This window comes from Synchiropus splendidus, chromosome 4, assembly GCF_027744825.2.
Source record: "Synchiropus splendidus isolate RoL2022-P1 chromosome 4, RoL_Sspl_1.0, whole genome shotgun sequence".
NCBI lineage: Eukaryota > Metazoa > Chordata > Actinopteri > Syngnathiformes > Callionymidae > Synchiropus > Synchiropus splendidus.
In genome coordinates this window covers 8,868,139-8,883,310 of record NC_071337.1, presented here as the reverse complement: position 1 = coordinate 8,883,310, position 15,172 = coordinate 8,868,139, and the positions used below count along the sequence as shown (strand labels likewise).

At 40.3% G+C, this 15,172-nt stretch overlaps 1 protein-coding gene across 21 annotated transcripts in view; it reads left to right on the top strand.

Annotated features, from left to right (window-relative positions):
- adgrb2 (adhesion G protein-coupled receptor B2) overlaps positions 1 to 15,172 on the top strand; it is a 222,921-nt gene that overhangs the window by 97,751 nt on the left and 109,998 nt on the right. For 17 of the 21 annotated variants that reach the window (XR_008414306.1, XR_008414307.1, XM_053861371.1 and 14 more), the window contains exons 3-4: positions 6,568 to 6,651; positions 9,448 to 9,636. The exons of 1 other annotated variant lie outside the window; for it this stretch is intronic. Coding sequence is in view for 18 of the 20 variants with exons in the window: in XM_053861371.1 (XP_053717346.1) it covers positions 6,568 to 6,651; positions 9,448 to 9,636 (273 nt within the window). In the remaining 2 variants the exon portion in view is untranslated. The remainder of the gene's footprint in view (positions 1 to 6,567; positions 6,652 to 9,447; positions 9,637 to 15,172) is intronic. 3 more of the 21 variants (XM_053861377.1, XM_053861369.1, XM_053861378.1) reach the window with 1 other exon arrangement.

The window sequence follows — 15,172 nt, the reverse complement described above, 5'->3', positions numbered from 1 at the left end:
CATGAAAAAATCCCCCCCACTGGGGAATATGTGGAGAGCAAAGGAGGCAAAGCTGCAGTGGTTCACAGAAGCACACTGATATAGAGTAGAAAACAGGCATCAGTGGTCATTTTATGTGAAACATCCTCCCATTATTGTCCTTCACTGGCCTCTGTGCCTCGATAGAACAAGCTAGAATAAGTTCCGCCCACATTTTAGGTCTAATTTGTGTTGAATTCTGCGGGAAATATGTTCTGCCTTCGACTCTCAAAATAGACAAACCACTGTAGGAGCCAGTGTTTGCTCTGCTATCACAGCCCAATGATGTGTTGTTGCTGTCGAGCAGATTATAAACAGACCCACAGATGCTGCTCAAACAAACCTCAATGGGATTCAGACTGAGAGAACATTGTACTTAGATAGTGTCAGACCCTTATGAATGCTAATCATGAGACGCAAAAACTATACATGCAAGTTGTCGCTGACACATTTTTGAAGTGGAATTGAAGCTTGTAGTATGGAAACATGTCATGTATATTTTGCTCAGAATGTTCTATGTGCAAAAGCTTGGTGAATCAAATGGTGGGTGGTAATTTCCATTTGCGTCTGAGTGTGAAGCGGCTCGGATGAGAATCAACACCTCTAAGTCCGGCTTTTGAGGTGCTCCACCGGAAAAGGAGTTCCTGCCTCAAGTGGAGAAGTTTAAATATCTGGGGGTGTTGTTCTCGATTGCAGGGGGAGTTGGAGATTGGTCGGCGAATCGCAGCAAGGTTGGCATTGCAGTCACCCTACCACATTGTTCTGTATAAGAGAGAGCTAAGCCAAAAGGCAAAGCTATCCAGTTACTGATCCATCTTGATCCCGACCCTCATGAGCTGTGGGTCATAACCGAAAAAACAAGATCCCGGATACAAGCGGTTGAATTGAGTTTACTCCGATGGGTTTTGAGTTCTGGGCGAGACTCGGAATAGAGCCGCTTCTCCGCACTGAAAGGAGTCAGTTGAGTTGGTTCGGGCATTTCATGAGATGCTGGATGCCTCCCTTTGGAGGTGTTCCAGGCACAGCCAACTTGGGAGGAGACCCAGGACAAGGTGGAAGTAATATATCTATTCACTGGCCTTGAAGCATCTCAGGATCCCCCAGCTGAAGCTGGTGGATGTTGCCCGGGAGAAGAGCGTTTGGTGTGACATTTTGAAGCTGCTGCCCCCATGACCTGGCAACAGATAAGCTTGTTGAGGAAAGGAAATACTGCATCAAAACATTTGAAAATGTACACACACTATGTGGCATCTATTTATTGAATTTTTTTTGGAAAGTGTGCACACCCCAAAATTGTTGGTCTGATGGTTCAAATGAGCCACCTCTCAAGGCGCCACACATATCTAAAGACGGTAACATGAAGCATCATAATGCAGAGTCTTTATTGTTCGAGCCAAATAGATGGCACAGTCAGATGATATAATTGGCTTTTGAATTAGTATTCTCAGACAACCGTAAAAAAAAGAGAGCCCCTTTGAAAATGTAGACACTGCCTCATTAAGCTTAATGTGTCTATCACTACAGAGAAGCTCCTGAAAGTGTTGCTGCGGTGGCGGCGTGGGGGAGGCCGACGGATCTTAAGTTTGTGTGTGATGGATGGTCGAGATGGTAAACAAAAATACACAATATGGGATTTGGTTTTCCACATTTAAAAAAGCTTAGGAGCCACACTGGTAACCAAAGTGTTCCACAAAGGGACAGAGTGGGCGCTAGTTTTTGATCCAACCAATCACAAGTTCACACAGCTCCACCAAGCAGGTGTTTGAAGACTGAAATCAGACGACTGTCAGTCAGCTGTCGCGTGTTTCAGCTGACACCCGATTGGTTTAACTCTATGTGCTTGTTGGGTTGGGACATCATCCCACACCTCCTGCACTGCTTCCTGGAACAGTTTGCTTTGTACCGCCAACACACCTGAACCAGCACTGCTGAGTGGTGGTAGCTTCTGCGTGAACCCCTCCATATTGACGTCTTTTTGAAGTTCAATCTGACCAGAGCGCCACAGCAGAAAACATATGAGAGCAGACCGGATAGTTGCCCCTCTGAGCCATGTTCCATGCAAGGCTGCAACCATGCTGAAGGTAAAACAGGCTGGGCTCCTATGCTAAGAAAATTTGATGGGTTGATGTTGAAGGCTGGGTTGGTTGTAGGTAGGTGGTGGAATGTGTTATAAAATGTGCCCAGAACGCTAAAAAAAAATAAAAAAATAAAAAATGCACGGCTCACGCTTGCCAATCCACAAGGATGGATTATCACTACATTGCCTTTATTCTTCCTACAGTGTGGAAAGTCAACGCTGAAGTTGAGTCAGTCTCAGCACAAGGTGTGCTGCCCCCTACTGAGTGCCGGGAGCATTAATTTCTCTTCACTGCATAGGGTGATACCGAACAGCAAGGCCTTTCTTGAGGGCTGGATTATTGACGGAAACCTTGCTACTGAAAGTTAAGATACTGCTTCATGAACATTCAACATGCTCATCTGCAATGGTTATCGTAGAATCCTTTATTCATATGTCCAGATAATTCAGCAAACTCTGGGAGTCGGTTCCCACTCATATATTCACACAATAGGGTAGGAAGTGTTTCTGACCTGGTGGGTCAGGGAAAAAAAAAAGCCAATGTTGAATTGTTGGCCAGGAAACATTTATGACTCATAGAAAGGCTGACAACCTGAGTGAGTAGGTGTGACTGTGAAAAAAAAAAAAAAAAAAAGAACATGACTCACTCTGACCGAGTTTGATTTCCTTAGCAGCGAGGTGTACGGCACGGTACTTGGGCTGTATCAAGTGCTTCTTGAGATGATCCATGTGAGCTTTCAGAGATCATAGTCTCATACACCAGATGTAGGTATTGAACCATTTTAAGACGGTTATCATCTGAGTGTTTAAAGTAGCCATACAGTTGTTTCATCTTTTTAACTATCGTGCCACTCGATCGTCATCATCATCATCATCATCCCTGCAGTTTGGAAGCAGTTGACTTGATTCACACAACCACCTGGCGACGACATTACCTGGCAGCAATTTAGAAGACAATTCAAGATGGAGCAAGTTTGCTGTAGTGGGCTTGCTTATGAGTTGGCTGGGCACAGAAGTTGTTTATTAAAAAAAGAAAAAAAAAACATTTTTGAGTTGTGTGGATTTCATATCTTCAGGTTTTCTCTTGGCATCGGGCTTTAATAGTGATTTTTATTTCATGAATCATATGTTTGCAGAGTGTTGGGTTGAAAATTACAAAGCTGCTCTATTGTTAAAAATGTATTTTGGACTGTAGTGGACTGTATATTAAATTCAGAGTTACAGTCATTGCTGTTATTTGCATTCCAAATTATCTGTCTGTCTGTGGAATAATCATTTAGTGTTGACTTCTGTCAACTCCTTTTATAGTTCAGTACTGTTCTTTTATTTTAGTATTTTATTCTTTTGTCATGGTTCTTTCTGGCAAAATGTCCACATAAAAGAACATTAAAACCACATTTGATTCGGTCGGGAAAAGGTAAATGTTATTAACTTGAGCTTTGTGAAATGAAAGGTTGAAAATGACCCATTTACAGTCAAAAATATACTTGTGCTTTTTGGTAATGGTAGTGGCCCATATACAGGGTGAAGACAGGTATTAGTTGTGATGGTTAGATGAGGTATTGGAGGGTAGATGTTTCATGAAGCTGTCCTGATTTACAGAGGCCACCAGATGGCACTGTCTGCTATAAAATGGACTTAAACAGCAAGCAGTGAAACCTCACATCATTTCTAAACTAAGAGCACGCCATCTAGTGGCCTCTGAAAATTAGGACACTGTTTCATCAACCCTGCAATACTGTTTCATGATACCTCATCTACCCATCATAGTTTTTAGAGCTATGTTTGGTTGGACTCACTGATGTTTTACGTCCTCATTTTTCAGTGTAGTTTTTGCTGTTAAAGTCTTTTACGAAGAAAATCTAACATGACAAGACTTCAGTTTGCTTCACCTTAATAACTGTGATTTGTTTTTGTTTCCTTTGTAATTTCTGTTGTTTACTCCAAACACACAGTGCAGACAACAGAATTTTAATTAAATTCTTATTTTTTAAGTAATTGCAAGTTATTTTATTTATTTATTTATTTTTTTTCTTCAGTCAGATGAGAACTGCAAATATATCAAGTGAGGTTGGATAACAGAGTTGGGGGTGTATGAGTGCTGTCTGGTATAATCGGAAATGTCTGAGCGGGATTGTTTTCTGCGGCAGGCTAAATTAAAAGGCTGGTTTAAAAAAAAAAAAAAAAAGGCTCTTTGAGCAGTGGTGACAAAAAATCCTGGCACACTTCCTCGCCAGTGGAGTGTGTGCCTGCTTTAGGGAGTCAGGACTGGGTGTATTGTCTGTTCGTGTTTGTGCTTCGTATGAGGTCAACTCTTTTAATGGGCTAATGTGAGGAAATTGAAACGTCAGTCACTTTTGGTCTTTGTAATCTGGCGCGCGCACACAGCCACATGAAGCATGACTGCCCAGGAAGAGTGCTGTGGCTCAGTCATGGTTGCTCAACAGTTCCCTCTGTGCGGAAATATAACCACTTCAAACACTCCCATGGCCGTGAAAGGAGAAAAAAAGTGAAAAAAAAAAAAATCTGAATCAACAATAGTTTGGCACGGCACATCATTAAGCCCTTTTTTTTCATTTTTTTTCTTTATTTTATAATTTTGCATTTCATTTTTCATGTTTTGTCTTCAGTCAATATCAATCATACATGATTTTTTTCCGTCAAATGTGTACATCACTCCAAGGCCCTTGTAAGCACATCCTAAGCTTTTTAACCCATTGATGTATTTCAGAGTGAGAAGAAAGAAAGTTTGTTCTGACTCACAGTGAGAGTCTTGTCAAAAGACCTTGGATTTGTAAATTGAGTCCAAAGTATTCCATCTTTTTTTTCAAAGATTCAGAGCAGAAGCGTCAATTCAGACAAAGCTAGACATGGTCACGATACCTTACTGTAGTGTAGTGGTGAGAGCGCATCCTCTTGATTCACGTGCGCCTCTTTTGGATTATTTTGTTTTATTATTCTCACTAATGCATTCTATCATGAGCCACTGTGTAATATCAAACTAAATGACAAGGCCATTTGTTGTTGTTTTTTTAGCAACCAACCCAAAATGATCTGAATAAAACCGCGTGAGTTAACAGCTTGAATCCCACTTTCAAATCCCAGTCGTCCTCCCTCCACTTCTTGGAAGAAAATAAAACTGAATTTCGCGGCTGTTTCCAATTAAAGTTATGTTGTAGATACCACATTTCAAGGTATGGAGCGGAGTATATATGTTGAAAGATAGTACTAATCCATTCTCATGAGCTGATTTCCATTTGTAGTTGTAAGTAATTCCATAAATTCAATTTATAAAGATGAAAGTTGACATTTTCCCCTGGAGCCCAGGTAGCTGCCATATCTCGCCATAACCACTGGCCCTGCTGTAGAGTCCTTCAGAGGAATGAAAATAGTTCAATACTGTATGCGGGGTGTTGGATCCCATGGTAATTGTTCACCCCCGGTCTATACTGCAGACTTTTATACTCACGATTTTCAGGATTCCATGGGACTTATCAAACAGGGCGTGGTTGTTTGCCAATGCATTCTGTCACTCAAAGCGTCAAATGGACACTATTTTCATGTAGACTTTTCCACCCAATCTTGACTTCCGTGTTTCATGTTGATGCATTGGTGTTTCAATGGCAGATAGTTTCCCTTCCTGTGTGAAGTTCTGTATTGTAGACTCCCATCCCTATTTCAACAGAGATTTCACTTGGTTCAGATAACACCTTATGTGGCTTATGCCCATGATTATTTGAGATGGTTCATATACCAGGTAACACAATTGACTTTAGAGGGAGAAAGGAGCCAAACTGGAAGCCCAGCCTCCGGCATCAGGATATGCCACGGTAGGCGAAACATGGGCATGAATTGAAAGTCTATTGTCCATTCTGAAGGCTGACTTCTGTGACACTCTGGAAAAGTCCACTTGAAAATAGTCTCAATTTGATGCCCTGCGGTGAGAATGTGTCGTAATGCCCTCAGATTTGAGTTATTGCTGAGTTTCAGCAAGACGTTCCGATCGGGTCAGATCACATTAATGTGTCCCATTCCAACCCAGGGGGCAGCTCAGCTTCTGGTGTAGCCTTTGTTGTCACAAGTCTGGACATCTGTGACTCCCATCTGGTTGTCTGGAGGTCATTGCATCTACAGTAAACTGTGAAACTGTTACCGGCCAATGGCAGATCGCAGACAGAGGTTAACTGTAGAAGGTCATATGTGTGGTTTTCAGTCTATATGTGATGGACAATAAACCTATTCAGGCAATGAAACTGCATTATGGCCACTGCAGTGACCATGAAAATACGTATTTATTTCACATTTCCCTCAACTTTTGTATTGGACTCCTCAGTCAACAATCATTTCAAATTTCAAAGTTCAAAACTACTTTTTTTTTTCTCCCAATAGCAGTGAATTTTGACCAATCAAATTTGGACTTTTACATTTCAAAAGCAAAAATTTGTCTCACATTCGATTTCCATGTCTTTTAGATCCTTATGATGATGATGATCTGAAGGTGAAGACACAAAGACCGCGATCAGCTGACCAGCCAGGTGTTTTTCAGGCTCAAACAGGTATGTCGTTTTTGCTGAACAGATATATCATTCGGGTTGCCCAGAACCGTCCCTTTTCTTGCCAAGTGTCATCTGTCAGATGAACATGCAAGGAAATAGGCAAATGCAAGACGTCTAAACTCCCAAATATACTTTTGTCAACACGAGGTCCAGTCTACTGGGATTCTTCTCGGAAACGGACCTTGCTCGTAGCTGAGATAAGAGAATTCAAAATCTAGTAATCCTTCTCTTTTTATTGACATTTCTGTGCTGCTTATTTCACGGTTCAGTGTGCATACTCTCCATTTTGAAGTTGATACGACATAGTCTTGTGCCACATCTGGTTGCGCTTCATACATTATTTTGTGTCATGTTGCTCATGCTCAGCCACCATGATGGATTCAGCTGTCAGTTATGTCCGATTCATCACACCACATATATGTGGCCAGATAGTTTTAAATTTGTCACATATTGCACTACTTTTTTATCAATACTTTTCACATCATTATCATGAGGTTTTCTTGGCAAAATATTCTGTATCCAGCAAAATAAGTAGTTGCCTTCATTAATTCATTCTTATTTTTTTAATACCATATAACCAGGTTTTGTCCCAGGAAAGATATATGGTTTTGCCATGAGTATACCCAAATAAAAGTGGAATATTTATTACCATTTAAATGTGTCTCCATTTAGGCTTTCAAATGGAGACACATTTATTTTTTGGCTGTTCATGGCACATTTATTGTCAATATATTACATTTTTTTAATCCTAATTATTCACATTGAAGGCAAGTTAATTCTTGACTAATGGCAAATGAATCACATTTTGTATCTGCTCTATGTGTAACTTTAAGGGAAAACTTTATCAACACTGGAGTGACCAACTGTGTTCACAATATTCTGGGGTTTTTTTAAGCATTTTTAAAGCTTTTCAGGTTGTCAAGTATGTTCTTGACAGTATCTGTCATGGTGGGTTGTTTGTATGAAGAATGGATTAGTGGTGCTGATTGTGTTGAGCGAAAAGTTTAAGTCACCTAAAAACAGATTCATATTTTAGAGTTAACTCAGCTTCAGTGTCATTCATTGAGATTAAAAATAATTTTCTGTTGCACCAATTTCTATTCATACCTCCTTATTTATTTCCACATTTCATTCCTCATGTGGCCCTCTTTGCATTTCATACTCTCATCTCTCGTGATAGAGAATTAAATGATGGCCAAAGAAAGAAAAAAATGACTTGAAGCAGAGAGTCCATTTGCTGTGGCCAGTCCTTTATCCATCGCCTCAGATCCATCACGTCCAATCCTGTCCCACGTTGACATGCAAACCAATCCTGTGAGTGCTAGAGGTTGTCGCCTAGCAAGAAGTCAGTGCACGAGAGCCAGTCCTCCTCTGCAGTAACAAGATAAGCTAACATGGCCTCAAGACGCTGTGTGCATTACTGAAAAATGACAAGGTATTGTACGTTTACCTTTGAGGTCATGGTTGGATCCCGGGCAGCGTGGCCCGGCTAACTCCTAGCTCCTCCGCGTATACGTCAACGTGTGAACTTCTCCTTTGATTTTCCATATTTAATAGCATTTAAAAGGAGCTGCTAGTTAATTCATGACATCATGCATAAAATAAACAATGAATGTCACATTAATATATGCAGCGGACGATGAGTTTAAATGGCCGCCATTACCGTAGCTGCTCTAGCAACAGTACACGCTCAACTTTATGCGCATTATTAAACTTTCATACACAGACCTTTTGCGTATGCCTACAAGGAGGGTGGGAGGGGGGGGGTGTCTGCGGTGTGGGATACCCCTCAGTCTCAGTTATCTTCTCCCCCACCTAGCTTCTCCCCATTCCACCGTCCCTCCAGGCGTGTGTGATGAGCTTAAGCCCTGACTCAGAGCATGTTAATGAAGATGTAATGCGATTAACGGACATGCAATTAATTTGATTTCCTTCTTGGCCATGTGATGATGCCTTCATCAAAGGACAAGAAGCTCTTAAACAATTCAGAGGAGAGAGAATGGTGGGATGCCTCCACTTCTCTTTCGCTGGTGGCTGAAAGGGAGGAATCATCAGCAGATATTACACGCATTTAAAAGTGTTGCTACGTACATGTGTGTTGATCGGAAAAAAAGACGCAAGTGCTCATTTGGCATTCAGGCACCATGCGTATCGATTGTACTTTCATTCACTATACACACATATACATATATATATTCATTTATAAGCAAAGTTTGTGAACTACAGGAATCATTGGATTTCATATTCAAAAACGTTTGGACTGCACATGCAAACAATGGGAATATCACTGGGCTAAAGGGCTAAAATGACTGGCATTGAATGACGTTTTCATACATGTTTCAATTCAAAATCTTTACATATATTTAAATATTATTTTGAATAGATGGAGTATATAACTGGTGATGTGAGGTTGACACAGTAGTGAAGGTTTCATGAGGTGGTGCTGTCTGCTGTAAAATGTTTGGACTTGAACTACAAATCCAATGAAGCCTCACATCATATCTAAACCAACTGCGGCAGTTAGTGGCCTCTGAAAATTAGGACACTGTTTCATGAACCCTGCGGCACAGTTTCATGATACCTCACCAAGTAGAATTCTTGTCATGTGGTTATTAAGAGCAATGGTGCCTTCACTTCCTTTCTATGGGGCCACAACTTTAGCCAAATTCTTGCTAGAGTGCAGCTACTGTTGAGACTAATATATTTGTCAACAGTGTCTAAGCAGTGATTTTCCAGGCAATTGATGCAACATGGTCTCTGAAGAGCTATATTTTTGTCTGCCCTTCTCTCGATCAGGCGACCCTGCAGCAGAAGAGTGGTCACAGTGGAGTGTTTGTTCCCTCACGTGTGGGCAAGGCTGGCAAGTGAGAACGCGATCATGTGTTTCATCCCCCTATGGGACGCTGTGCAGCGGTGCTCTGCGAGAAACGCGCATGTGCAACAACACGGCGTCATGTCCAGGAGAGCCAGGGATCATTAGTTCAGGTATGTCAATAGATCTACTTTATTACAGAGTACTGCACAATAAAGTAAGCATTATGGGGTTATTACCATAAAGGGGAAGCTTTTGTTGGCAGGTTTGGACTGTGTGTTATGGTAAATGTATTTTTCACTCAGACATCTTCACTGAGTCGACGGAGTAGGACAAAATATTAAAGAAAACCCTTTTCTACAAAGCAATATTTAAAACAAACTTTTTGTAATGTGAAGAGTATATTTGACACGCAGTACAGACAAATTCATACATTCAAACATATTTTGACCACCCTGACTGAATCTTATGGGTGAGGTAGCATATATAACTGCTGAAAAATTCATAACAAGTTGGTATTATGGCATGAAAGACAGCCAGGAAGCTTTGAGCAGCCCCCTCATCCTGATCCTAACCCCAACCACAGACTCATGAAAGGGATGGTTACAGCACTTCAAACCTACTAGGAGGCTTTCATCGAGTGGGGGATGGCAGACTTTCATACCAAATAGTGGGCACAGGAGGAGTCGACTGGTGCTTATGATTGGGTGATATGTTCTCTGAAAACCACCCATTCAATGGGATTTCATCTGTATGAAAGGCATACGATTGCTAGAAGGCTGTGTCCTTCTTTTTTCTTCTTTTTTTTTCTTCTTTTTTTCAGTGGTGGTTGTCAGATGACCCTATTAAATGTAAACCAGACTTTGTTATACCAGGGGTCAACTTCATGAATAACATTTCTATATTTGAAGCCAGAATTGCCACATTTCAGTTCATTATTTTTGCCGCATATACTTTTTTATGAATACTTTTCACATCATTATCATTAGGTTTTCTTGGCAAAATATGCTATATCCAGCATATTTTATTTATTTATTACTTAATTTTTAATAACATATAACCAGGTTTTATCCCAGGAAAGATATGTGGTTTTGCCATAAGTATACCTAAATAAAAGTGGAATATTTATTACCATTTAAATGTGTCTCCATTTACGCTTTCAAATGGAGACACATTTATTTTTTGGCTGTTAATGCCACATATTTATTGTCAATAGATTACATTTTTTTAATCCCAATTATTCACATTGAAGGCGAGTTAATTCGTGACTATTGGCAAATGAATCACACATTTTGTATCTGCTCTATGTGTAACTTTAAGGGAAAACTTTATCAACACCAGACTGACCAATAGTGTTCACAATATTCTGCTTTTTTTTAAATGCATTTTTAAACCATTTCAGGTTGTCAAGCATGTTCTTGACAGTATCTGTTATGGTGGGTTGTTTGTATGAAGAATGGATTAGCGGTGCCGATTGTGTTGAGAGAAAAGTTTAAGTCACCTGAAAACATTTTAGTACAACAACACTCAAATCACTGAATATAAGTTAATGTGAAAATACGTGCATTAACATCGCGACAGAATCATCTTGTCATTTTATTTCGCACGACTGCTGCTTGGGTTTTTGAAAACGGATTGAATGGAAACGGAAGATGAGCGGCGACTGCAGGTCACATTCGCTGAGTCACGTGGGGTACAATGATCGCTGTCCATGGTGCTGCATCCCAACCTGAGCGTTCACGTGCCTGAGAATTTTCTGGACCGAGCGACTGCTAAAACAATCATCATAACTGTCCATACACGGCCTGGCAATCAGGGTGAGTGTATTCCGCCTCCCTCTGTCCGCAGAAGCACGCGGCGCACCTCCTCTTCCGTTTTCCATTTGCAGCATACGTTGCCGCCGCACCGATCCCCCTGATTTGATTGCCAGTGCGAGCCTTTGTTAGGTGAAATTTTGAAGTATTGCTCGTCCTGTTCTCCTTTGAATGTTCTGATTGCAATTGTGGCAAAATCCTGTGTAATAGAGGCGCTCCGTTCCGCCCTTAATCCAGTGCTGACGCTCAGCTCCAATCAGTGGATCATAAAAAAACCATAGTGTTTCTCGGCAAAAAAAAAGCGCCAATGTTTTGCGTGCCGAGCTGTGATAATGAAAACTATCTTTTTTTTTTTTTTTTTTTATTTTTTTTTAGGTCTTTAATATACAAGAGTACAGCAGTCGGCACAGCTTCAGGTCTCAAATCTGCAGTTCAACTGTGGAAAGAAAATGTTACATCATGACCCAAATATGACCAATGCAAAAACAAAAGCTTGATGCTGAGCGATTGTGATTTGCTGTTTTTTTTTTTTTTTTTCAGCTTCACTAGTGTTACGATTCAAGTGTATTCATATAGACAACGCTGGGTATCTGGACAAACTGGGATTCAATTCAATAAATTTCAACAAAGCCCCTAAAAAAGTCAGGAAAAAAATGCCTGCATTATATTGAAGCTAGCTTGGTAGCTAAACTGAATGTGCAGCTGTGTCTCAGTTAGTGTATTTAAATGCAGCTTCATGAATATTTAAAAGCATCATAGATGTTCAAAGAGAAGCAATGAATCAGAAAAAATGGAGACACATCGTGGCACTGTAATTTGCTGGAGTGTACAGTGTATTTGTTCACATTAGACTGCAATACTGTCCAGAAATATAGCAAGTTCTATTGTTTTCATGATTAAAACATGTTTTTTTTTTACGTTTTTTGATGTACAATTTTGATCTGACTGTGGTTGACAATGGCCTAACCAACAAGTGTTAGGATTTTGGTGGTGTCTAGTTGCTCCATTTGGATGAAGGAATTTTGTAAACAAAAATCCTGGTTCATGTACTGCCAGGCGAGGACGTTACAGCAGTCAAAAAAAAAAAGAGAAAAAAAAAAAAAGTAAATCAACCTTCAAACAAAACATTTGGTGGCACTTCCTACCACATGTAACACATCATTTGTCAAGCTGGTTGTTTCGTCCAGCACACATTGTGGTTGGCGGACATGTCCAGGTGTATTACAGTCTTTTAACTGCACAGAAATCTTTCCATTCCACACAGTAGTTTCCCTTTTATTGCTTGGAATTATATATCTTGCTAAAATTCAGGGATTGCGCATATATTTAGGTGCATCCATCAATGTCTTTGTACGATCAACAGATGAATTTTCCATACTTCGCCATGAAGTTTCTTTTGTAACGAAACTATCCTCACGAGTCATCATTTATTTCAAGTGTAAGCCTTTACAAGTTTTTGACCAAATCAAATATGCCTTCACATGTGCGTGCACTGCAGCATCGTAACTCCCCCCCCCACCACAAATCCCCCGACGAAGTGAACAAACTATTTATTTATTTATTTATTTATTCCTGTCAGTGCATATGCTAATCTGTTTTTTATGCTAATGTACCGATGCGTTTTGTACGTCTAAGTGCCTCATTTTGCATTCAGTGTCGATATTAATATCCTTGGCTGGTCCTTTGATGGGATATCGGTGGCTTTTTTTTTTTTTAAGTTTCATTCATTATTGAGTTTTCCCACCACAGCTCTCAAGTCTTTTGACGGGATTCTGGAGAGATGTAGTGGCACTTCAGGGATTGCCTAGAAGAAGGAATAAAAACTGTAATTAGATTGCAGGGGATTAAGCAAAGAGACTTGAAAAGTTGTTGATAAACTGAATGTAATGGATGAGTCAAAAATATCTTTTGATTCTTTCTCATCCGTTCACTTTGAAGTAGGTGTCTGCAATTAGTTCAGTCTTTTAATCTAATTTATGGTCGACTAAAGCGGCAGCTGGCACTTTTTCTCGTCTTTGGATCGTAAACAGTCGGGATGTGTGTGTTTTATCGTATCTGAAAACACCCCCCAGTGGCGTCCTGAGGTGTTTGTAGTGCCCTTTTGGTGGACCCCATAAAGTTAAGCCTCAATCTGAGGTTGAGGGCTTCAAAATAACTTGGTCATGATGGGTAGCGGACCCCACAAAGATGGTGTGACAAATCTGTGTGTGTGTTTGAACCTGGTTTGGCTACACTTCTGGGGACCAATTCTTGGAAACACACCTATTTTGTGACGACCTTTTGCTTTCGGGGGACAATTTTGGCGGACGCCACATGGTTGTCAATTTAAGGTTGAGAAAGTCAAAATTACTAGATCATCATAAATGGGTTTCAGTTCGGTTCAGAATCCTGGATACAGTTAGGAATCTGTTTTGGATGGTTTGGTTTATGGTGTGGTAGGAAAAATCAATATGTCCCCACGAAAATAGAGGTACAAGTGTGTGTATGTTTGACTGTGCATTGCGATAAACATGGGAATTAACTAGTCAATATTAACTACATATATATATATATATATATATATATATATATATATATATATATATATATATATATATATATAGTACTTTAATTTGTTTGCGCAACTTTCAGATTAAGTGTCAAGTGTGGGTGGACATGTCTGTCGGCACATGTCCATGCAAGTCAAGGCATCAAGGAAAACTAGTTTGGACAGGCAGGCAATGAACCATAAATGACTTTTTTTAAACTTTCTTTTTTCAATTGAATTACACTCTAGAATTCAGGCAATACATTCAATCAATTTGAAGTCTGGTTTCCACAAAGGAGACCACTTACAGTTTACATTTACAGTCAGGCAACCATGCCCCCAAAGCACGGATGTCGTGGCATGGTAACGGCATTCAGTTTTTGCTCATTTACCATAAAATCAGTGACATTTAAAACACAGCGTCGTACAATGGTGCATTATGAATAGGGTACGTCCGGGTCAGCGGGCAGTCAAACACTGCAACACCACCCTGCCCCTGTTCATTCATGCACAATGCTAAGGTCGTGCATGGGACTTGGTGTATGAACAGCTGATGGCAAGCTCATATTATATGCACACCATATATAGTTATGAATAATTAAGCTCCATTCTCTGGCGATCCAGAGGGCAAACACCCACACTGCAGATGCTGACATCTCAACGCCAGTAGGTCAGTTGATCTGATGTAGTTCAGGTTCGACTGCGACTTGATCTTGACAATAGAAAGAGAGGAGAAGCTTCACGAAGCAGTGCTGCCACCAGATGGCACTTTCTGGAGAACAACTCTTCACAACACATTAAACTTTTTTGAATAAGTGTGCTACCCAGTGAGCTCTAAAAATGAGGCCAGTTATAAAGTGATGAAAAACATATCCGATCGTCTGAACACCATTTATTCAGTTCCTTCCGAAAGAGGGAGCGCAAACATGCTCTTTTCCATCTCCCTCTGTGACTGCCATCTTGATGGTAAGTCACTGCCTTTTAATTCTGGTCTCCGTTGAACTCAAAAGTCTTTTAATATGATGTGAATATGGCTGGTGGGTTCAGTACATTTATAATTGAGCAGACCTTCTGTTTACCTGTAAGTTAATGCTGAAGCAAAACACATTTATCTATACGTTTCTCTTCCGACATCGATGGGATCCATTCTCTCAGAGTGATGTTTACTCTTTGCAATGTGTCTCTAAAGCAGGATTTTATAGAGGAATTGATTGGCTGTGCGCAGTTAAACTCCAGATAAACATGGTGCTGGTGTGATTTGATCTGAATGAATGACTATTCCCCATGAGCAATCTTTGTCGTTCAAAAAAAGAATAGAAATTGAGTGTCTATTTTCCATTTTATTGACTCCACGGAAGTTACAGGACG